We start from the raw sequence: 23,720 nt of genomic DNA on the forward strand, positions 1-23,720 counted from the left end.
TATAGTGGCTCAACATTTTGGTGAAATTCTAAAATCATATTTTTCTTGCATACACATGGACTTGTAACCACCCTAGTGTAATCAAATACGTTAATATCAACAATCAAGCATACATAATGATACAGATTTACTGAGTTTTGTATTTAAAAAAATTATTCATAGTTTCCTCATAGACTACAATGTATAGTGGATCAACATTTTGGTGAAATTCCAAAGTCATATTTCGTGCATACACATGGACTTGTAGTCTAATCAAGTACATTAATATCAATAATCAAGCATACATAATTACACTGATTTACCGAACTTTGTATTAAAAATATTTATAGTTTCCTGTTAGTGGATCAACATTTTCGGCGAAATTCCAAAATCAAATTTCTTGTACACAAATGCACATGTAACCACCCTCTTCTTATCAAGTACAATTATGTCAATTATTCAGGGTCCATACATGCACAAATAGTGCATGTTTTAATTGGGAAAAAAATATTTACAGTTTTGTCATAGACTCCCATGTATAGTGGATCAACATTTTCAGCGAAATTCCAAAATCCAATTTCTTGAGCACTTGTAAACAATCCATGCTAATCAAGTACATTTATATCAGTTATTAAGCGTCTATAGATGAACAGATATTGCTAGTTTTATATTGAAAAATACACGTTCATAGTTTTCTCATAGACTGCCATGTATAGTGAATCAACATTATCGATGAAATCTAAAAATTACAGTTTTTTGTACACGCATGCACATTCTACATGCCACTTCAAGCAAAATGCATTTACATGAATTATCACACACATATGATTTCATATTTTTTGACAAAACATTATATCGGCCACATTTTGCCTTCCTTTTGGGAGGGGGACTTCAAAAGTCTAGCAAGTCAGAAGGGGGACTTGAACACATTGCGGATTTGTAAAGGTGGGTTGAGTAACAGGGGAGGGTCACTTATTTTCATGCACGGATAAAGGGGAAGGTCACGATTTTTTGTGCAAGAACTTTTGAAGGGTCACTATTTTTGATTCAGCGGTGTGTCGAAAAACACCGCTGCCCCTCACCCCCTGTAATTTCTGTCAAGTCCCTAAAGTCATTAAATGTTTTGACAATACAGAACAATTCTCAACGATACAACTTCATGGGACTGCAAATGGTCAAACAAATTCATTATCATATATTTATCTGTACAACGTAATACGCCATGCACATTTTATTAGATCGACGTAGTACAAACAATATCGATACCGAAATGCAAATCTAGTGAATAATTTGAGCGAAGAAAGTAACCGGGCGTCTCAAATAGCTATTAATGGGCGTCTACTGTTTCATGGCTTCGACCACAAACATCGCATTCATTGCAATTTGCAATGCATATCTTTGAGCGGAACACCCCATTCCGCCGCAAATATGACATTTAATGTCAGCGCAGGGGGGATAGTCAATGGGTTGACTACTACGTTGTTTATGATGTTGATGTTGACAGATTAATGTAACTCTCCACCACAGGGTCAAAACAATGGCAATTGAGACAGCGTTAGCGGGCATATTGCACCAGTGGGCACGTGTACAAGTGATCAACGGTTTGAATCAAGTGTTAAGTAAAGAGAGAAAGTGTTGGTGGTAAACATGCTCGACTAGGAATATGACAGATCCAAAACTCAGAATAAATCACGACTTTTGAGTTTATTACCCTCAATTAGTGTGGTGTCCGTGATCAACTGTATATCTAAATCCCTGAGTTTCGCCGATAAAACTCTTCTGGGAGATGTGGGAACAATGATGAAATAAAAGAACCGATTTGATTGTGTGTGAATTAAACACTTGTGCGTCAGATTAATGTCACGAAAGTGCGATCATGCACTGGTGGGATTCCCCATCCAATCTTCTATAGCACACTTACAAGTCATCAGATCCGACAAGCGAGTAGTTACAGAGCCGTACAGTCAAAATCAAATTACTGACAAGCAATTAATTTATACATGAATGGATGGATGCCACCCATGTTGTCCGATAGAGTACATTCAAATGAAATTAACATTATTCGACGGCAAATTGGGGAAAAAAACAAAATATTTGCATATTTCCAGGACAGTATTTGTTTATAAATAAAGAATGTCGAGGATAATGTGATTCATTTTCTTCTTATAGTCGTCAAGAATTTCGTGCTTATTTTGTGAAATACCCACATAGGAATTCTATTACGTCGCCAAAGTTAATAATGAGACAGTGTAAAATCTTCATATACTTATAATAAAAGAAATACTTATTATAAACGATTTCTTCGTGGAGCAACCGATTAAGATGTTTTCTTTATGGGACACAAAGTTACATGTGTATCGATAATCTGGCAATTATTTAGAACAGCAGATCTACGTGTCGATTATGATTAGCTTAAAGAGTCTACCTAGGAATGAAATGGCAAGATAAGGGGCATTCAAATGAACATCATGAATGCAGCATCTTACATACAAAGCATTCGTCTTTATCTGCAACAGTTATCATTCTTGTGTTAAGGTTACGTTGAATAACACTTACGTATGTGACATGACAAATACTACCATATCCATCTGTTACATTCCAAGAGCGATTGTTTACCATCTGTGCGAATTCAGGTAAATAAGGCGCTGAGCTGAAACAAAGTATTTGCGTTTGTGGCAATTTAGTGCTCACAGAAATAATACAGAGTAATTCGTTTTCCTGGATAGAGAATGACAAAATGCTTGGTAAATTTCAAACGGGTCGCTTGAAATATCCGTGACAACGACAGCACATCCACTGTCTGTCCTGCTCTATAGTGTTTTGCAATTTGAAATTGTCGCCGACTACACTTTCAATGAAGCCTGTCTCCATGTGCTGTTTTGATAGATGCGCCCGCATCCGCCGACAAATGGTTCCTATGTTTTAATAAATGGCAAAGGTTCTTACCTAAGATTTAAGCACGCAACTATTGGACATGGTTCTTGTACAAGGTTTGATCACTCTCTTACACTTGGAAATGACGTATTCGTATTTCGCATGCCAACCGGTACTATTCCTTTGCTATGTTTAATTTCACCGGGGGGGAAGGGGGGGGGGTAAGTCCAATCCTCAGTGTCGCGCAATCACGACACATTTTATATTAATAATGCAGTAGTATAAAACTGCGAATTGATTCCAAAATTAATGCATTTATGCCATTTGCTTTTTTATTTATTTTGGTCAATGAACATGAACATCCAATGTGTGCTTGGCTTACAAACGAACTCTTTGCAGAAGAATATTCTCATAAATCATATAACATGCTTCAAGCAGACGACACAACAAAGTTTATGGATCTTCATATAAAGCATTTGTGGGAAATACCAAGAGGAATACAGTACAGGATTAGTAGAACTAGGGACTGAATCTGCTCATAGAATATATATCAGACTCTCTTGAACATCCTAGGCAATCAAAACGAGAGCAGAGGATACCACTGACTTTGGTGTACCAAAGATAATTTTGAAATATGTATGAGTAGCGAGTAATGTCGGCGCATAAGTCAAATTTGATGAACTTCTCCACATACATCGCATGGAAGTATTCCAAACAATTAGAAAGCAATACAGCAACATACCAATATATGCTTCTCTCAAACCAAATGTTACCACATTGTACTTAAAGTAGTTCACCGTCTGTATTGAGCAATGCTTGCTATTTCTAATGTCTGCACAGTATCATCATGTGTGACAATTTCTACAGCAATAAACTTAAAAGTTCCACGTAATGAGGCATAGACATTAACAACTTTTCAGGTGGCGTAAACCCTTTGCCGGCTGTGTAGATGAGATGAGAAGTTACGTACGGACTGTTACGGACCGTTCTAAACAGAACTTAAATGCAAATAATTTCTACAACGCCACCAACTCCACTTCATTCAAATCGTACCACAATGCGGAAACTGATTCAGCATTTTATTGAGCAATGCCAGCCATATCTAATTTTTGCACAATATTATGACAACATTGAATTTTCTACAACAACAAAAAACTTGAACAGTTTAGTCAATACTCTCAAACCTTGAAGAGCGTTTTATAGCTGCTTGCTGTATTTGGAGATATGGGGTTCGTTCCTAAGTTGGTACAACACCTCTGTGGCACGTATTAGAAAATAGAATCCCTATACATAGTTTCGACATGACATATTACATCTCTTAGTTTGTACACTTTCTTACAGATGTTACATAGCGTTTACTTGCCAAGAATGTATTACAGATGGTGTTCTCACTATTCTCACACAGAAAAACCCTGACACTGACACATAAACTCGTTCACCATTCTGAGAACATTACCTCCACGCTCAACCGAAATCCTGCACTATAGACATTCCGCGTGAATTGTAATTCACCGCCACGACAGAACACAAGAAGTACGTGGAAAGGTTATTCAGCTGATAAATGGACTAGGTATTGCTTTTCAAGTCTTTGACACAAATTCGTGCAGAAGAAGCGTATACGATGTTTACCATCTTGAATAAATCCCACTAATGGCTCCTGGCGAAGGAGTTTGACGCCGTATGAGCTTCAAACAGAATGGCAAGGGTGAAATGTACAACAGAAAACTGTGAAGACACGGAGAGGTATTCGAAGGAGCAGTAGATGCAGAGGAAATCAGAAAATGGAGGGGTGGTATTTTGTTTGAGAAGCAAACAACAACAGAAATGATGGCATGTGGTCTGTGACTGCGTGATCAGCACATCAGCCGTGTGATAAAGATGCCGAAAACGGTAAAAATGAAATCAGTTTCGATTCAGTAAAAAATGTGCTCGAACAACCTTTTCAAGTAAACTTTATTTTACTTCTTTAAAATGGAAAAAAGTGTGAAATGGACAAGAGAAACAGAAAACTGCAAAGACAATGCAATGGGAAGGTAATCAAAAGTATTTTATTACATTTTGTTATTATAACCTATAAATTAATACATATTAAATTCTTTTCTTGAAAGTGTCACGCGAATGGCGAGACTTCTCATAGTATTTCTAATTATCTCCGTTAACCGATATTTAACTGAGTCATAGCCAATATCCCTTATTTTTAATCAAATGATAAATAATTTTATTGGTCCAATTCGGCACCGATATTAATCGTTTCCCCTAGTCTGTCTCGCACTTTCGATTACTTCTACGTGTATCTTTTGTTTTTAACTTTTCAAACACGTAGACCAACAATAATTTCGATATACCATACTCAATGTAAAGGGCCAATAGGAAACACAGCCCCTTTGTGACAGAATGACTCAGTAGTGTGCGGGCGCTGCGACATCTCCAACCCTTTCTCACAGGAGGATGGGGCTGACAAGTATGAACTGGTTAAATATCTTGAGCGTTCATATTGATAACAATTGTCGACGTTCTCGCCAGTGTCAGTGATCAACCGATCTTTGCCATGGCTTTAAGTTTAGCCAAACTCTCCTCATAACTACATTCGTATTCACTAGCATCTCGCTCTCCCTTTTTCTTTGCCTTACGTTTTCTTATTTCAGCAATTTTTTCTCTCCTGGCAGCCATTGCGCCCTCTACCGCGTCGTCGTAATGTTTGTCGGCCTTTTTGCCGTCTGCAGGCCCGCGCTGTTGCGTAGGTTCAGTGTTGTTGGTAAATAGGTGTTCTCTTTTCTGTTCACCACGTCTGCTTAAGAGAGTATTACACACTCGCCTTGCAGTAACCACATTACTGGCGAGGTTTTCTAACTTCTCATCTTTCTGACTGAACGGTGTTTTGAGTTCGAGATTGTCAGCGGCGAGTCCCTGCGCCTCGGCTTCAGGGTGTGAAAATGTTTTCCCTAGGTGACTGGTGTCCTTCCCCTTGTTTTCTGTCACCTCGCTCATTGTCGTTATACCTTCGGAAAGATGGCTTTTCTTCATTAGAGTTGACAAACTCAGTGCTTCGTCCCGACTATGATCTCTTGTATGTTCTCAACTGTAGAGTTTTTACATGGACCAGAGACAAAGTAATTCTCATTGTCTGTGTATTGACTCACGGTTTTTACCTTGTTCTTAAACTACTACCGGTATTTCCAGTGCTTCGTCTCTTTTCATCTATCAAGAAGAAAGTAAATGTCATCAGGACTTATGTTGTTACGATAAAGGAGTACTCAGCGCCTATGGTTGACGCAGTTCTTGCATATACACCTGGCCACCAGAGTCACCCGCCAACTGTCGCATTGCTGAACGATTTTGTGAATCACGCAGGACCCAAAACTGGTGGACGATACTGTTTGACATTTTCAAACGCTTGCGACCCAACGGGTCTGACACTACTCTGCAACGGAGACAATGCGCAAGTAGTGCAAGATTCAGATACATTGCGTAGCCTGTATAAATTTTGTAAACGACAGAAGTGCTAACATCTGCGTATATTTCAAAAGCATGATAAAACTCACCGGTCTGGACAATTTTCGGAGGCTCTGTCCTTTCTTCAGATGATATTTGGTTTCTTTTGTGTCTATATTTTTTCTAAAAATGAAACAGTTTGTCGTGAATTGATGTTAGGATATTACGTTTACTTCGCCAATGTTACGAAGAACGGATTACAAAAAAGGAACTGTAACGCTCTGTCGTTCTGATTCGATTTTGGAACGTCAGTACACAGCTCATAATCATGTCGAACGCCCTCAGGTGGTTTTAAAAGAGACGTCATTCGTTAGTGGGGAGATGTATGGTGTATGGGAGTTTGGAGTTGTCCAAAATGTTCCAGATTTTACCTGTAACATTCAGCAACGATGTCTTAATGAATTCACGCGAGACGTGAGACACTCCTAAAAATCTCTCTTGGTGTCACGCAGGTACGCATATACGAGTGTAACTAGTGGTATAGCAAGACACTTATCTTAGGTGTGTGGTGTTTATTATGAAAATAAAAACCTGGTCTATACATTTATGTAATTATTTCTTCGTATTGATAACATGTAATAAATTTTAATTCCCAATTTTCTAGCCTTCTTTCCCCTCTCATACCGCAGCGTTTTTGTTCATCGTTGTTATCGATTCTATGCAAAAGGATTAAAGACACTCCATGCATGAAATGCTCGCAAAACAGGTATTTTGTAATAGTTATTAAATAAGTTGAAATATCCACTGACCTAAAATTTAAATCAGTGCACAAGTTGAGTTTTTCCCCTTGTATCAAGACAAAAGTTCAGAGATTACTTTTCACCGCATCAATTTTAAATATCTCTTAAGAAATGTTGTGTCAATCTCTCCCCCGCAAGAACTTTACATGGGTTAAGAGATGGTATTGGCCCTGTAAATTAATATGTGAGGATATCAACAGTAGTCAATTATTCAATTGCTGATGAAAATCAGGAGCGTAGATTTGCTTAGCTTTTTACCTGAATGTTTTTTCTTTCGTCGTTTACCTTCGGAGGTTTGTCCAAAGGGCAACTGATAAGATTGTTTGGTTAAGATCCGAGAACGTCATAATATCGCATTTTTATAGCTATACAGATACCCTCGAGTCTTTGAGTTTACCCTCGACTGTTTGAAGGGTTATTAGACTACATGTCTTACACCCGATGGTGCAGAAGTTCGGGATATATGTCCGAGACGAAAGGAGGCTTCTTCAAGAAACGCCGCGGCAAGAGCGTGAACAAAATTTTCAAGTATTTTCCAGGAATAAATACTTAGGAAATATTTACAAACCCACATTTGCTACTCGTCGCGCAGAATAATTAATGGAACAAAAATATTCTTGTAACATACATCTTCTCTGGCTAAACTTTACAACTTTCATATTTTAGTAGAGTGTAAAAGGCTCTAACTCACCTTTTCAAAATCTCTTCTCGTTGACTTTCCGCTTTACTGAAATTATGTACCAATTGTGAAAAGATAGTGGAATTGACACGAGTACCCGCTCAGCGTAATGTGATTTTCTTCATCATTGACGCTACGTAAAGTTAGTGTGGACGATGTTGCTAGCTTTAATAGTTGTTCCGTTCCATTTTCAAATAGAACGATTTCGTGACGTCATAATACTTTTCACCAATCACCTATAGTGTTCATAGCGTCGAACAGCGCGTTCGACACGTGACATTCGACAGTATCGAGTATACGCGATAAGAACTCTGGTGGTTCCGGGAGTGGGAGTGCGCATTGATAACATCGCCATCAAGAGTTTAAAACTTGAAAAGTATTAAAAGCTAAACTACCTACCAGCCAACGGAAATGCCTTTACTTAAATTTAATATGAAATTTTTACCTTATTTGTAAACGTTCCCCCCATGGGAATATTAAAAACTAAAACAGTGAGATTAGTCAGTCGAACGAGGAACATTTGAGATAATTCAGGTGTTTATATGCCATCATGAGAAACTACATCATCCAGAAACAATGGCAACTGTATGGATGCGATGAGATTCTTCTTTTTTTTGTACGTGGCATCGGGAAAAGGAGATAAAGCGTTTGCTCCTGATGATGAGAGACACACAGACATACAACTACACAGAGATGTAGAGCTTCTAAACATAGTCCCAGGCTTGTTAGCTTGCGCTTGCTGAGGACACGAACTTCAAGGCATTCTCACTTTCTTATCTACTGCCCACCATTGTCACAAATCTTCGCGGTGGCACGGCATTACTTTGCTCTAGATAGCTTTTCCAACAATAAAGTCATACACCTCCCTGTTATTTCTGTAGGCAGGTCATAAAAATCTACATCAGCGTATCAGCTCAAATAAGATGCGCTTTGTGCTATGTCACTGCATGTTGGCGATACGTGCGTCACTCTTATCTTCAGTGTATTGTGTTCGGCGTTAAGATTCAGTACTATAGATATAGTGCCTATAGGTAAATGCATACATTGACTAACAGTGAGGTCAGAAGGTTTTGTAAACCCTGACAGCTCCTGTCATACGTAGATTTTTAAAACGCTGTCTTTGTCTGAGTACAATAGCCCTGAAAAGTCAGTGGCTGAATGACTTGAATGGCCACTGTTACTGCCCTTTAACAGAATCACAGCTACGACATATAAACAAACAAACAAATATACAATTGTGCAACTTATGTACATTCCAAAGGACCAAGTGAACGTGTTTTCATGATATTGAAGTTTAAATTTGAATCATCGTGGAATCTTCTGTTAGAATTCATCCAATTGTATTACATAATAGGGACAGCAGATTCGATGACATCGGCATGTATATGTTGACGTTGAAGGAATCAATACGTACAGGTAAGTGCCAAAAAAACGCTTAAACACTGACAACAACACTGCCGATAGTAACGACTGTACTGGCAGTTAGTTCAGGCGTGGTCATTTGAATGTGGCAATAATATGTGTTTGTTAGAACCTTGAGATTTAATAAAGTCCTACGCAGTCAACCGTCCTCAACACGTTCAGTTATGTTTTATTGTACTGACTGGCGGCAAAATACACCGTTACATTCTTCATACTTATTGAGACTGTAGTAAAACTTCAATAATTGACCTCGGGGTCATAAATCAATGGCCATTGGCTTGTGACGGGCTACCTGCTCGAAGATAATCAACTTGACTGTACATACACACCAGACACTCGTTTATCATAAGGGACTTCTGAAGTGGTTTTCATTCGAATTGCTAGTTCCCCAAAAGTAAGATAAACAGCGTGACAATTTTCAAGGATTCGACTTGACTTTTAACTGTTAGCGGTTGTTTTGAAATGCCTAAGTCTTATATCTGTCGAGGGACCTGACCCGTTTGCAAGGTCCGTTGCCCGGCTAACATCGTAAAATTACTGAGGCTCGAGGCAAGCGATAAGACACAAATTCAAGGTCAAAAATGTGCGTGTGTTTCTATGTCTGTTGTCGATACGTAGTTAATGGCCTCGAAACAAATTGCTTTGGTGATTTGACTAAAGCATGTAAGGTCATTTTTGTAGTAATCACTTCGGCGTGCCGAGAATACATCAGAGCTTTTGGGACCCCAGTCGGTAGTTAATGGTACCGCTGAGTTGACGATGCACATTGAATTCAGAAAAAAAAATAATCCCTTTCAACCGGTACCTTATAATTGACGAAAATATCAGTCTGTAACAAGATCTTGCTGGGGAAAATGCGACGAGTATAGCTTTTCAGTGAAACAGCCAGACGCACGAGTGGGTCTTACTTTGTGTTGAATTTGGTCTGATAAAGCGGCTATCAGGAATCTAACAATGGAGTCACTCTAGCCGAAGTTTTATAATGAACGGAGTATAAAGTACACAATGGACTGCACACAGAGAATGAATCATTGCCGCTGGAGGTTTTGTTGCCTGTAAACTATTTACGGCCATACCCTTTAGAACTTGCTTAATGGCTGTCACCTATATAATTCTGTTGACGCCATGTAAAAAGTACCGTTATACACGTCGGCTAATCGACAAAAGCTTCATTCAATTACAGACGTGTCTGGAATTGTGCGACGAATGCGAGGCTCTAATCTGAATCGACACATATTGCCAATTGTCGACTAGGAAGTTGCAAACGAGCATTGTTAGGAACACCTAACAAATTTAAACCAATTACTTCTGCCGTTCAAAGAATATATTTCCAAATTTTGCCCGTTGCCAGCCTTGTTGTTTGTATAGAGGTCAGCAAACAGATCGATTACTTGGAGAGAGTAGGACTGAGCAAGAAATATTGTCTTGTTTGTTGTCTGTTTGTCTAAATCAATTTCAGCCCGGCCGCTTCTCGGCTTTGATGTGTCGTTTTGTCTCTGATTTTCCCCACGTCTTTGTACATCTTCCTGTCTCTGTGAACTGCGTCTCGCTATTTCTATCTACCCTATCTCTGTCCCTCGTTACAGAACAACACACTTTACTGCACCGTGTTACCTATATTTGATTATCCTTTCACAGCTCTCCGTGACATCAAACTTGCCAGATAGGATCTCATCAACGTCCGTCACCATGTTACACATCGCCTACAGAAGGCGGAAACGATGCGTCTGTCTCTGTTTAATCGTCCTTCCATTGGCCGTGATGTCGTTCACTGTGGTTACCACAATGCGTTTTGATATATTCGAGCCTTTCAAGGCGAAGGACAAATTTACAATTCCGACAGGCAGGTAAAGTATCAAAAAATGATAGTTTTGCCCACAGTGTGAAAAATGTCCAAGTTCTTCTGACCTCGTACAGTGTATGCGCAGTGGGCATGATTGTGTTAGACACGAAATGATACTCGTTAGGAAAATATGTGACATTTTCGGATAATATGAACCATCATAGCGCAACCATTATGGAGTCTCCATTCGATATAGTAGCGTAGGGATGTCAGCAGTCTGCCTCGGCGCGCGTAACCTTTTGACCTCGTTGCTTAGCTTAACAACGTCTTACCCGTTGCTATGGTAGGCTAATGACAAACGACTGTAAAAATTTACGGGTTTTCACGTTTCATCAACGCTGCACATTTTGACTAATTTCACACTGGGGCTGTATACGATGAAATGAATCCGAAGCGAAAGGTTCGACGTCCGTCCATGTAAAGGTCAGAAAGGTCATTCAATTTCTTTAGGTACGAAACTTGTAAGAGATTATTGGTTCACGAGTTTATGTGGCATTTCTTTCAATCAAAAGTATGAGATACACAAAAAGAGCGACAACTGTAATTCGTAACGGCTTTGTAACCTTGATTGCGTCGTAAAATCTGTCGTTGTTATGCTCCATCTGAGAACACACTGTCATCGTTCCACGTAAACTATACAGTGCTATAAATGCGCTTTTTGTTTGATCTTCAATCCACTCCTTTATACTCAGTTCAGCTCACCTTTTGCTCAATGACGAGAAGGAAAGCCAGTATATATATGGTGAGAGGGAGAGCCAGTATGCCAACGAACTAGGAGAAAATCCCTTTCGAGACAAGGCAAGAGCTTTTTCGCTGGGAATGCGCCCTCTTATGGCAAAGATGTTAGAAGCCAATAAAAGAAAGCAAACACAGCCTCGAAAGACTAACAATTCTCCTTTGCAAGCGTTCAGGTAAGTGCAAGTGCGGTTTATGAATTTCCTACACTAAGTTTGAATGAATGAAGAACGGAAAGTACTTGCCATCTGTCACCGTGTGTACCCCCTACAGAAACAATGGTAGAGTCCAACACCAATAGATTGCGGCGAAGAAGAGCATTGATGGTTGCTTATGGTTGCCTATCCCTTGCTTAAAAGAACAAGGTCAACGTCACCATTTGATAAACTGGCTTCTTCCACATCGTCTCTGAGTATTGTATTTCCATGGCAGAATTAACCACTAGCTAGATTAATCGGATTAGAAATAATATGTGTATACCGTTCCACCTTCGTCATGATGCTGTTGTTTCATTTTCGTTTATCGTGATCGCAATTGCACATCGTTTATAGGATTTTTCTCATGTCAACGAAAAAGAATCGAATATCTTTCTACAAAATATCTTACGTACAAAGTCAAACCCACCAGATTTCTTAATAAACCAAGTTATCATCTTTTAGTATATAGATGGCTTCTAGCCATAGTACTAAAGGGATGAGATAAAGCCGGCATAATAAAGAAAATATGCGCCTAGAAAGTGAAAGACTTGAACTTTTGCTCAAACTTTCCTGAATGAAACTTTCGATCATTCTCTTACCAAAACAAGAAGAAAAATCAGGGGTCACCGTGCAAGCTTTAGTAGTAGAGAGACAAATTACTAAGATTTTCGTGGTGAATCTATCGGAGAAAATAAAATTTCCTATTTATCGAAAATCTAAGACGGTGAAAACTTTTCTTTCATCAACAAACATGAAAGTGACCCCCAAAAAGTGGTAGATCAGAAGCGAATTGAAAAAATTTGAAAGCCAGAATTTCTGTCCCCCAGGCACGTACTACGTTAACATAAAAGTCGTTTAAAGGGACAAGTTTAAAATAATTAGAGTAAATTTGTATTTTACAGGAAAAATATTTCGGAGAATATCTTTATAAAACAGGACATCAGAATCTTCAAACTGGAAGTACAACCGAGCGAGATTAACTTCCTTCAGAGCTATCAAGACAAACTAGTTAGGCATGATCTCAGCTATCAGAAGATGTCAAATTTGACAACTCCTCTGAAAAACATGACTTCGTGCGCCGTCGTCGCCAGTGATTCCGTTTTGAAGAACTCTAAGTGTGGTTTCCACATCGATTCAACACCTTTCGTCATGCGAACTACTTTGTTGACACAGCGGAAGGATACATATGGCGACATTGGCCGGAAGAGCGACCTCACCTTCTTGGATAGGTCATTTTTGTCCAAATTACACAACTCTCTGTCGGAGAGAAACGCAAGGACTGGTTTTGTTGACCCAAATGATCTAAGAGAGTATAACAAGACAATATTTCTCTACCCTTGGCGTATACGCAAAGCAGACAAGGAGCGACTGCAGCTGAGACACACAACAATGCGCCTGCGTCAAGCGTATGGCATCCATCTAAGGATGGCATATTCACCGTTGAAGCCTCTTGCTCTTGAAGTGAACGAGTAAGTGATATTACCAGATAAAATTTTACTTGATAAGGGCACATGAATGATATGATTTTCTCAGAGTCAGATGAACGCAGTAGTATACACGTAGAGATAAAGACGGTACTGAAAACAATGGGTCGTGCTTAGAATGTGCTGCCTTATCAAGGGGTATATTTGTGTATTACTAACCACTAAAGGTGTCCTGGGACAATCATTTATTTGTTATAAAGGGAGGAACAGCCAACTCTTTGTATGGAGTGCCCCCATAAATTAATAATAATAAAAATAATAATAATAATTTATTTTCATGTCAAATGAATAGAAATTCTGGCGAAGGATACACTGCAATTATCATACAAAATTTCACGTGAGAAAAAGACTGAAAAATAGCTGCCATAGGTACTATTCGAGTTCAGCCTCATACTCAGAAATATATTAATTTACAGTCAGTATTATATATTATTGCCTGAATACATGGGTTTAGGTGCCCGAGAGCAGGTGACAATTTGCCCGACGCCAGGAGGGCAAATTGTCTCCTGCTGCGAGGGCACCTAAACCCATGTATTCAGGCAATAATATTTTTATTACATGCCTCTTCACAGTTAATGCTATATGACATTTAGTTACAAGCAGGGCATTTTCAAACAATTTTACCATTATCGACCAGCATCAAACAGATTTTAACAAAAGTTTAAATAGAAGTGCGCGCATGGATATTTTACATCTAGCGTTAAGCGTCTACTTTGACGTCGGAAACATCGAAAGGCTTCACTGGCCCGGGTAACCGTCGAAACCGGTCAGTTCATTCATCGGCCCGCTAACATCCCGGATGTTCCTATTCAAATCTATGCACTGATTTGCATTTACCTCGAGGCATGTAAATGATATGGCGATTATTCCATAATATCACAAAAAATTGACATTACACAATGAGAAATATCTGAAAATTATAGCCAAAAACGGCAAAATTAAAAATCTAATGTTTAAATCTATGTCTCGAGGAAATATTTTTCATGTTTTTCTTATGTATTCTGGAATACTGTTCCATACCGAAGTACCAGTAAATTTAATACATGTTTGCCCTAAACTGGTTCTGCATTTCGATGGTTGGAAATATTTTTATCCCTTGATCGAATACTATATAGTCAGAGACAGACGTGCATCAGACACGAGAATGCCCTAGGTGAACAAAGAGAGAGAGAGAGAAGAGACGACATCAGGACGCTCACATACATACACGAGGGTCAGATACAAAACACAGACAGAGGACCAACATTGAGTTGCAAGTAGACAGACAGACAGGCAGACAGACAGACAGTTCGGGGATATAAAGAGAAAAGATTTTCCTTTTTGTGTCTGTATAGACAAAGATAAGTATTATTAATGACAAATTAAAATTTAAGAGACATAAATATATTCTCCTCGATCAACAGGTTTTGGGGCTTGTCTCAATCGAATGCCGGGCTGATATTGACAACGATGGCAATATTATTTTGTGACAAGGTAGAGGTTTATGGTGCCGGTTCACTAATTGGAAACAACAGAGATGGGATACAGCAAAAAGGAGGTGCTGGTTACGGTACGGATGCCGTAGGACAGGTCGCCAGAATTCTAAACAAAATGCACGATAGTGGCATCATTAAGATTCGCAACAAATGCGCCTAGAGTTAGGGTTGATTGTTGAGAGAGAGAGAGAGAGAGAGAGAGAGAGAGAGAGAGAGAGAGAGAGAGAGAGACAGACAGACAGACAGACAGACAGACAGACAGAGAGAGAGAGAGAGAGAGAGTTAAGAAATTTAAGCCATTATTTTTTTTACAAATGAATAAATTATCTATCTATCTATCTATCTATCTATCTATCTATGTAAAATGTTATATATGATTAGTTTGAAATGTGTCGGTTATAGCACCCTGTTATTGCTCAGAAGTAGTACTTCGTGAAAACGGATATTTTCTACATTAATTTGATTAGTCAAATTATGATTCATATTTACAAAGACAAACATTGAGAGAAAAGGTGATAGAAACTTTTACCCATTTTCAATGAAGAAAGAAAGGAAGATAAATAAGTGATGTATCGTTTTCAGTCCTCAGTGATAACAATACCGGGTATCATTCATTGTAGAACTTAATGGTTGATATTAGACATTCAGAAATAGGGCGAGTCCTTTTACATCAAACATATGCATCATGATCATATCCTTTAAAGCTATAGTGCTGTTAAATATTTGAAATTACGGAGCGTGTACATTTATCGCGCTCAATCTCTGTTCTAATCGGATATGAAGGGGTTCAAGGGTTACACAGCGACTGTTAACTCCATATCACTGTTCTTTTATAAAATCAAATAATTATTCAGGAGTTAACAGTTTTCATAGGCAACAACCTGGAATTTGAGGTCATATGCGAATGTATAAGGTGCTGTTTAACGTCCTGTCCACATATACTGTTAAAGTCAATATAAATGTAGTTGAATATTTGTTTTCTGTTTCACTGTAAATTTTCTTTCATGTTCATGCATGTTCATTGCTTTGCGAACATGTGAATATAAACAGATATCCATTATTATTATTTCTGTATCGTATAATGTCGTTTGTTATTGCAGTCTTGCACACTGGTGTAACCCAAAGGCGGAAGTAACTGTTTAATGTGACGTGAAAGACACCTTTGTGTGCCCGTTCGTTTTCACGTTAAGTCATGCCCATGTCAGGGGAACCTTGACTAGCGCCATCATTTAACATGCACTGGAAAATCAATTTAGCAACTTATCCCGTGGTGAACACCCCGACTATGGAATCCCGTCAATGACAAACAAAATTACACATGCGCAGGTGAACGCAAACGTGGGAGGCTAATGAATCGATGTAGTTGGTCGACGCTTTTGTGAAATCAATTCTCAGGTCTACACTGAGACAAACATCACACTAAGTGTACATGCCTTCGAAACGTGTCGGGGAAGGATTGAAATAGATTGAAATAGATACGGGGTTTCCAATATAACTTACCAGATGCTAACTCAATCGGATGACTACCATGCACTGCAGTAATGAGTGTCATTTGTAATCTACGGCATGAAGAAAAGAAACAATGACAGTAACACGTCACTACAGAATTATCTGTATATAGGGTTTATTGGACCTAAAGGGAAAAATAAAGTGACATTGTGTCATTTTTTTTACACATGTGTATAGATATTAACAGTCGATATTTTACCTCGCCATAATGCGCTAGTATTGTCATACGGACGAAAAGTAATATGGTTTTTTTTCAGGGAAGTTTGTCATTCGATGGCCTGGTTGAATTTCTATTCAGAAGATCGAACGTTTCGCCAATGATACTCTAGCAACCTGAGCTAGAAAGTTACGACGCCTTCGCACAACAAACCATTTTAGAGCCGAGGCGTGCCTTTGTTCTTCGTGACTTCCTCGAACATGTTCAATGAGACCGATGCAAATCAATATTCGGAGCGTGTCGTCTCAAAATCGGAAACGGTCGTAAAGCGTCGGATTCAGGAGGTTGCGCATATAAAACATACAGATATCTTTTTCTCTGTTTCTGTATACATAATACATGTAATAGCAGGTTTAAATGTCGACCATAGCCATATCGATTTACGATGTTGAAAACTGTTTCCTAGTCATATGGAACCCAAGTGAAGAAAAAACAGTACACCCTTCATCTGATTAGTACTAAAACTACCTTCTGGAACGTTTTGAGAGAAATAAATCCCACCGAATAATAATTCTGAAAACCAAGTATTGCTATTCTTAGGGTCAAAGCGAACATGATTCCCTCTCGTAACTTGTAACAACACGCAAGGCCAGCTCCGTTCTTGAGTACGCCTTCAATCTGCGTAATTATGCCCTCAACAATTCTGCTGAAATTCATAACATAAAGAACGGATTGCTTATTATATGTTTGAGGGGAGATAAGCTCCCGTTTCGTTAATTAAACTCCTCGAGCGTCATAGGATGGAACCTGCTCTACTAAAATACAAGCTGTATCTTGCAGGTATACTTGGAAGCTTGTAGCACGTAGCCTCCCTTTACACATGGATTAATCGACTGTGTATGAAATCGACTTTGAAGTATTGCGAATCTAAACTTTTAAGTCCATTGGGATAACAATGAGCCAAATGAGTAATGGCTTTCACGTTGAACTCTGTAAACTTCAACGGCACAGGGTTGAATGAATGCCATTCAACTCTAGTAACAACACGCTTCATCAGTTTGCCATAGTCAGATATTATGCAAAGCGGTGACCCCTGCGTCTAATATATCGTCAGAAATGAATCCATGAGTGAAATAACAGTAATCGCTATGGACAAGTTGAAAAGACCCGTACCACAGTGCCTCCACCCACCGACGGTGCCCATACGTAAAGGGCTTTGACACAATCTGCTCCGAGAATAATTGACCATTAAAACTAACAACACGTACACGCATCAAAAGAGTATATTTTCTTTGCCACCTACAATCAACATCTCGGCTTTTTAAAAGAGGAATAATGGGCGATACATTTCTAAAATGGTGAATTGACATCATAAAATGTTAACAGGCAGTGACATGTTGCAGACAAACTCTTCATGTATTCTGATATATTTTTTGGCATAAGCAAAGCAAAGATAAGCTGATTAAAGATTGTGTGTATGTACGTACGTACATACGTACGTACGTACGTATGTTTGTATGTGTATGTATGTATGTATGTATGTATGTATGTATGTATGTATGTATGTATGTATGTATGTATGTATGTATGTATGTATGTATGTATGTATGTATGTATGTATGTATGTATGTATGTGGATGGATGGATGGATGGATGGATGGACAAGTACATGAATGTAATGTGGATTAAATGGATGAATGTTCGTAAAATGTATGCCAGTGTGACCATCCCTGTGACAGACAATCTCATAAGTTTTTTTTTCATATATTTCTCAATTAACTATGGCAACCTGAAGTCGTTATTTAGTAAGCTTTTAACGTAGAAGTGTCGTAATAACGCCCGCATGTCACGTTAGTCGGCCCGCTAAAATTACATTTGAAACAATCTATTCTATATCAATTTTCCTTTGGCAAACATAACATGAGAGACGCCTTGCTGTTTTTTGATGGAGTGTCCTCAAAATGTCCCGTGAGTGTTCCTGTTCAGCAACCCTCATCACGACTTCGTCAGTATCGTGTGAACCTTCACAGGGTTAATGCTGCCCGTTTCCACGCACACGTCTCTGGAGGAACGTGCGTTCCATTAAACTTCCAGCAGAATGATCATTCATGGGAGCCGTTTGCAATTGGCACAGTCTCTCTAGTACCATCAAATGAAACGTAGTCGCGTACCTCGGTCCGAGTTGTAACAAAATCAGCACGCCGCTTTTAAAAAGAATATTACAATTATTGGATTGTGTAAATTCGAGATTGTATTGCGAGTTTGTACAATTTCTAAGAGGCAAATTGAGGTCGTATTACAGACAAGAATACTATTCGTTACAGTATGAGAAGCCTTAAGGAATTGCAGTCGGCTGCCAAGTTCCGCATAAAACGAGATCTAGTTTCAGGAGATGCATGACCTTAGCCGAGCAATCAGCAAAACTCAGAATTAATTTCCCGGAACGAAACCAGTTGGTTCTCCTTAAGGATTCCTGTACAATATAAAAACTAGTTCACTCTATTGTGGAACAGATATAGTAAGTTAGTTGGCTTGAAACTAATCTGGCCCTTGATAGCGTAATACGAGACATCAACCAGTGACTCTGTCTTTTTCAAAAGCGGTAAATGAGGACACACTTTTGATTTTGCGTGTCGAATGAGGCATCTTGGTAAGATCGAATCGCGGCAACATCATATCGATATCTACAAAAAGACACTAAACTGTTGTTTAAAGGGGAAAAATACCGAACCATGTTATAATATGATCCAAATAGGCATGTATTTTGTTCTCACACTGCGTTATATTACTGCCTACTCTAAGGTTATCTATTTGATAAATTTAAATATGGGTCTCACCGCAAACGGTTATAATTAGTCACACAGATCGTCTTGAGCGAAGGGACCAAGTGATCTTTTAATCAAGAGAAATCAAACGATATCATCATGGAGAAGGTCTTCCCTTGTTTCAGATGCATCTTCCCCACACGGAGCGTTGTCTGCGCATCGCCAGCAGACACGCCTTGTCTTACGTCGACTGACGCAAACAACTCGCAGTTGGGAATAAAAGCCTTCCTTGGTGGAAACACGTCAAACTATAGCTTAGTAGAGCCGTACAGAGAGTGTAAATTATCAGATAGACATCGATGGACCAGATAAATTACCATCTCAACTCGATCGAAATTCTGAATAAATGATTTAACTCCCTAGAATATAAATTCCGAGTTTCGTTGCAAAGTCATAAAGACACACAGATTACTTACAGAGGTTTAAAGTGTGCACGGTTCTTGAATATTGGACCTGGGGAAATTATATCCAACGGTCTATATTAAAATGTGTTTCTATGTGTTTGGAAAGCCTGAACCCATCTGCAGTCATTTAACTCATGTTTTTATGGACATGCAGTTAAACGTAATATTCGAAATTGTGCAGCGGTGAGAAGCTAGCATCTGATGCTGGTGCAGACAAAAGCGATGGCGCCCTTGAGATAACTCTCTTATCTCCTCAAGTAATCGTGTAATGGTGGCAGAATTGCATTTTTCTCCTTATCAGTTGCGTCGCGCCTCTGTGCCGAGAAGTTCATCCGAGGCAACGCATTACAGGGAATTCATTTTCAAGAGCCACTCACATAAATGGATAAAGGCTGTTACTCCATGTCTCCGTTTAAGGCCATCAATGTCTTACCCTTTGTCAGGCATGTTTTTTGCGTATTTGAAACCTGAGTCGCGGTAATATAATCGAAACTACTGAAAGGTGTATTTGGACTAATTGCCCCTGACAGGGCTAGCTGACTTACAGGAAGGCACTGATGGATATCGGCGGCCTGCTGACAAACACCTTGGCATTTCGTTCGAACAGCTGCTCTATGACTTCTTTGATATTTACGAAAACAGCATACATCGATCTTCAATGCGTTCAGAAACTTACCTTCAAGGTTTAACTACAAAAATCATATTATTATTATTATTATGTGAACACATGCGTCTGGTGATTTATTTTCAACACGATTTTTAACAATTATCGGTAATTGTAATACTTAGAGGTTATTACCCAATATCGCCTGTTCCTGTGTCGTATCAGCATAAGTGTCATTTGTGCTGCGTCAGACACGAGACGAAGTCGAGTGTCTGACGCAGCACAAATGACACGAATGCTGATACGACACAAGGAACAGGCGATATTGGTAATAACCGATTTATCATATACCCATGGCCATAATTTTAGGGAATTTTACTAATAGAACGAAAAACCTTTGATTTTGAGGCTTTACTTTATTACGCCTTGCGCATAAATATCAGAATGTTTATGTGAACAGGCTTCATTCATAAAGTATACGACGAAGATGTCAACATCACGCGCGACATCGCTGCAAGTCGTCCATATCTCAATGAAACCAAGAAAAAGACACCGGGATACAAAAATCGTCATACAGAAGGAACATTTTAAGGTGCAATATGCTATTACAGCTGTAACCGATCAAAACTGCTCAGCTTTAAATCTATCCTGATTTCGATCGTCGTACGGCACGGAGCTCGCTCGGAGAGGGGACGCCATTTTGTTAGTTTACCTTTAGAGTTGCCATGTCAACAGTCGTCGCGCGCGCGACATCGCTGTCACGCCACGCGCTCACTACCTGTTCGGTGGAGATCGACCGTGCACAGTGCCGGCGCCGTGCGAACGGCAGAATGTTTGCCAGAACTTGACCAAAAAATACCAGGGAAAACATTTCAAGACTCAACGTGATATTTCTGTATTTTGCAACCAGAAGTACCCGTGTTCCTCGAAGCCCTTCAATTTTTTACGTCGGCGACATGGCTTCGCAGGCGGGGAGCGGCAGCCATTTTGTTGTTTACGTTGTTTACCAACAAACTGCTAATGTAGTTCTGGAAAACTCTAAAACTGATGACGTTCATCGTGCATATCTCGACGTTTACCGTGAAATATCACGGCTGATATTTTACGTTGAACGTCACTAGGATGTAGCAATATGGGCATGGGTATATGATAAATGACAATATACAGGTAGGCCTAGAGGTAAATAGTTTTTTGTTTCGCGTTCACACAGAAATGAAGGGCAGACAATTTCAAAACACACGCTGAAAGTTTCTGACCAGATTTATATTGATATGAGTGCCCTTCTAAGAATCAAAGCAGAAACTTCTCTTTCACCTCCATGATTTACATAATGTAAAATTCTGCAAACATGCAGACGTGTAGGGAACAATTCGTAAAAAAAAATTATGAAGAAAAAGTATGCTATAAAGTCATATTCAAATGAAAACCTCCAAAAGGTACGCAAGCGGGGACGCAAAGCTAGGAATTTAATTACTTTGGCCTTCTATACTCTACGGAAAGTGGTGTACATTATAACCAGATTATGATATTAGTTTATAATAGAGCGATTCCTTTCTTGAGTTCCCGGGCTTCAGCTATGATATCTGTTGTAAACACATTGTCTCTTTTCTGTAGACTGGATTTTCGATGTCGCAGAAGTCTATTTCAGATATTTGATGCATGCAGTATCGAAAGCCAGGAGGAAGTGGACATACCAGAATATGTGTGTTAATTGGTTTCCTACTCGGTATATACAGTATGTTGGCCTATAGGTCTCGTAAAGGGCGGATATCTCACTTCGAGTCAACGTCGTCATTTGATGATCGATGCGACATTTAGAAGACCGCTATCTTTGCTTTCTTGTCTGTGGTTCGCAGATTCGCCTGAAGTCTTTGCTTCAGTCTAGTGTTTCGTCATAAACCTATAAGTGTCTGCCTTTGTTCTTATGAGGAAGTCATTAACCTTTTTTTTGCTGTGAAGGTCTTGCTGGCACGCTACACGTCGTTGCTCCAGTAATTGACCGTAGCGCACAAAAACTCTAATCAAACGTCTTTCATTTTCAAGAGCGGTTCGTGCGGATTTCGCTGTAAGACTAATTAGCTTTGTCTAAGGGTAGCAGCCCAACCCACGCGTAGTGCAATTTGCGAGCTCATCGTATTAACTTCTCCGAAAAATTACGAAAACGACTTTTTAGTAATGTCCCTATTTTTATAGGATTCATTAAATTGATACAGAATACCAAGCAAGAAAGATAATCTGCGTGGCATTCCAAGAAAGGTTCGACTTGCTTGCTTTCAAGATAAAATAGACATGGTCTTTCTCTGTTGAAAGAGTGTAACCCAAGTGAAAAATGTCGTTGACTCCCAACTGTTTTTACATGAAAATGTAACTCTAGACCATCACCAGACTCCTTGGTCGATTAACTGAAAACAAATTATTGAAAACCACTATAAGGGAAACATCTGTGATATCTACACCAATATGCACTGATGGTACTTCGTCCCTCCAGCTGCCAGCCAAATATTTCTTGAAAAAGCTGGAATTTTTTTGTAATAAGTAATAGAAGATGTGTAAAATCAACGGATAAAAGGTTTCGTGCGATGTAACTGAAACGTAGGTGGAAAACTTCACTTACAGTTTTTCTCCTGTCGACTCACTTCTTCCAAAAACGGCGTGCATGGGTTCCTTGTCGATTCTTTGCATACCATACCATAACAACACACATGTTAATACCATTAATTCATCTTTATTCAAAAGGAACATGCCTTCCCATAACTACACACAAGAGCCCACATTAGTACACGAGCTCTGGTGATTTTATCAAGGTACATTTAGTCTTGTCAAACTTGAAAGCAGTATGTGACTAAGTGGTCTTCACATTATAGTATCATGCCGTTTCGCCGAAAGGCGCTCAGAGGATCCATTGGGATCGCTACACCTCCTGAGTTTGACTGGCTGGGGTTACTGCCGGTCGACTGTCTTCCTCGTCTCTGCAATTTTGCAACCGCAGCAAGTGCTCATGCTGACACGTGTAATGCGGGTTAATGGATATACTAAATAATAAATGACTCGATCGACCGCTTCTACGTTGATGCATCCGTAATTGACCGATTTGGAAATATGACCAGTGAAATGTCTGGGTTGCGATCTGATAAGTTAGTGTATGGGACAGATTCAACGAAAGGTCATTCACCGTGTAGGTTGCGTGCAACAAAAACCAGACAGTGGTAGAATAAAATAATTTTATAAATTATAACAAGACTGATAGATAGATATATAGATAGATAGATAGATAGATAGATAGATAGATAGATAGATAGAT

General features: G+C 39.2%; 1 protein-coding gene across 1 annotated transcript; it reads left to right on the forward strand.

Moving 5' to 3' along the window:
• Nucleotides 1-8,930: 8,930 nt before the first annotated feature.
• On the forward strand, nt 8,931-15,985 carry LOC139141914 (CMP-N-acetylneuraminate-poly-alpha-2,8-sialyltransferase-like). The gene is made up of 5 exons (XM_070711675.1): nt 8,931-9,180; nt 10,825-11,033; nt 11,722-11,940; nt 12,864-13,430; nt 14,849-15,985. Exons 2-5 carry the CDS (start codon nt 10,876-10,878, stop codon nt 15,078-15,080), a joined length of 1,176 nt encoding a protein of 391 aa, XP_070567776.1. The 5' UTR covers nt 8,931-9,180; nt 10,825-10,875; the 3' UTR covers nt 15,081-15,985.
• The last annotated feature ends 7,735 nt before the right edge of the window (nt 15,986-23,720 follow it).

This window comes from Ptychodera flava, chromosome 10 (genome assembly GCF_041260155.1).
Source record: "Ptychodera flava strain L36383 chromosome 10, AS_Pfla_20210202, whole genome shotgun sequence".
NCBI lineage: Eukaryota > Metazoa > Hemichordata > Enteropneusta > Ptychoderidae > Ptychodera > Ptychodera flava.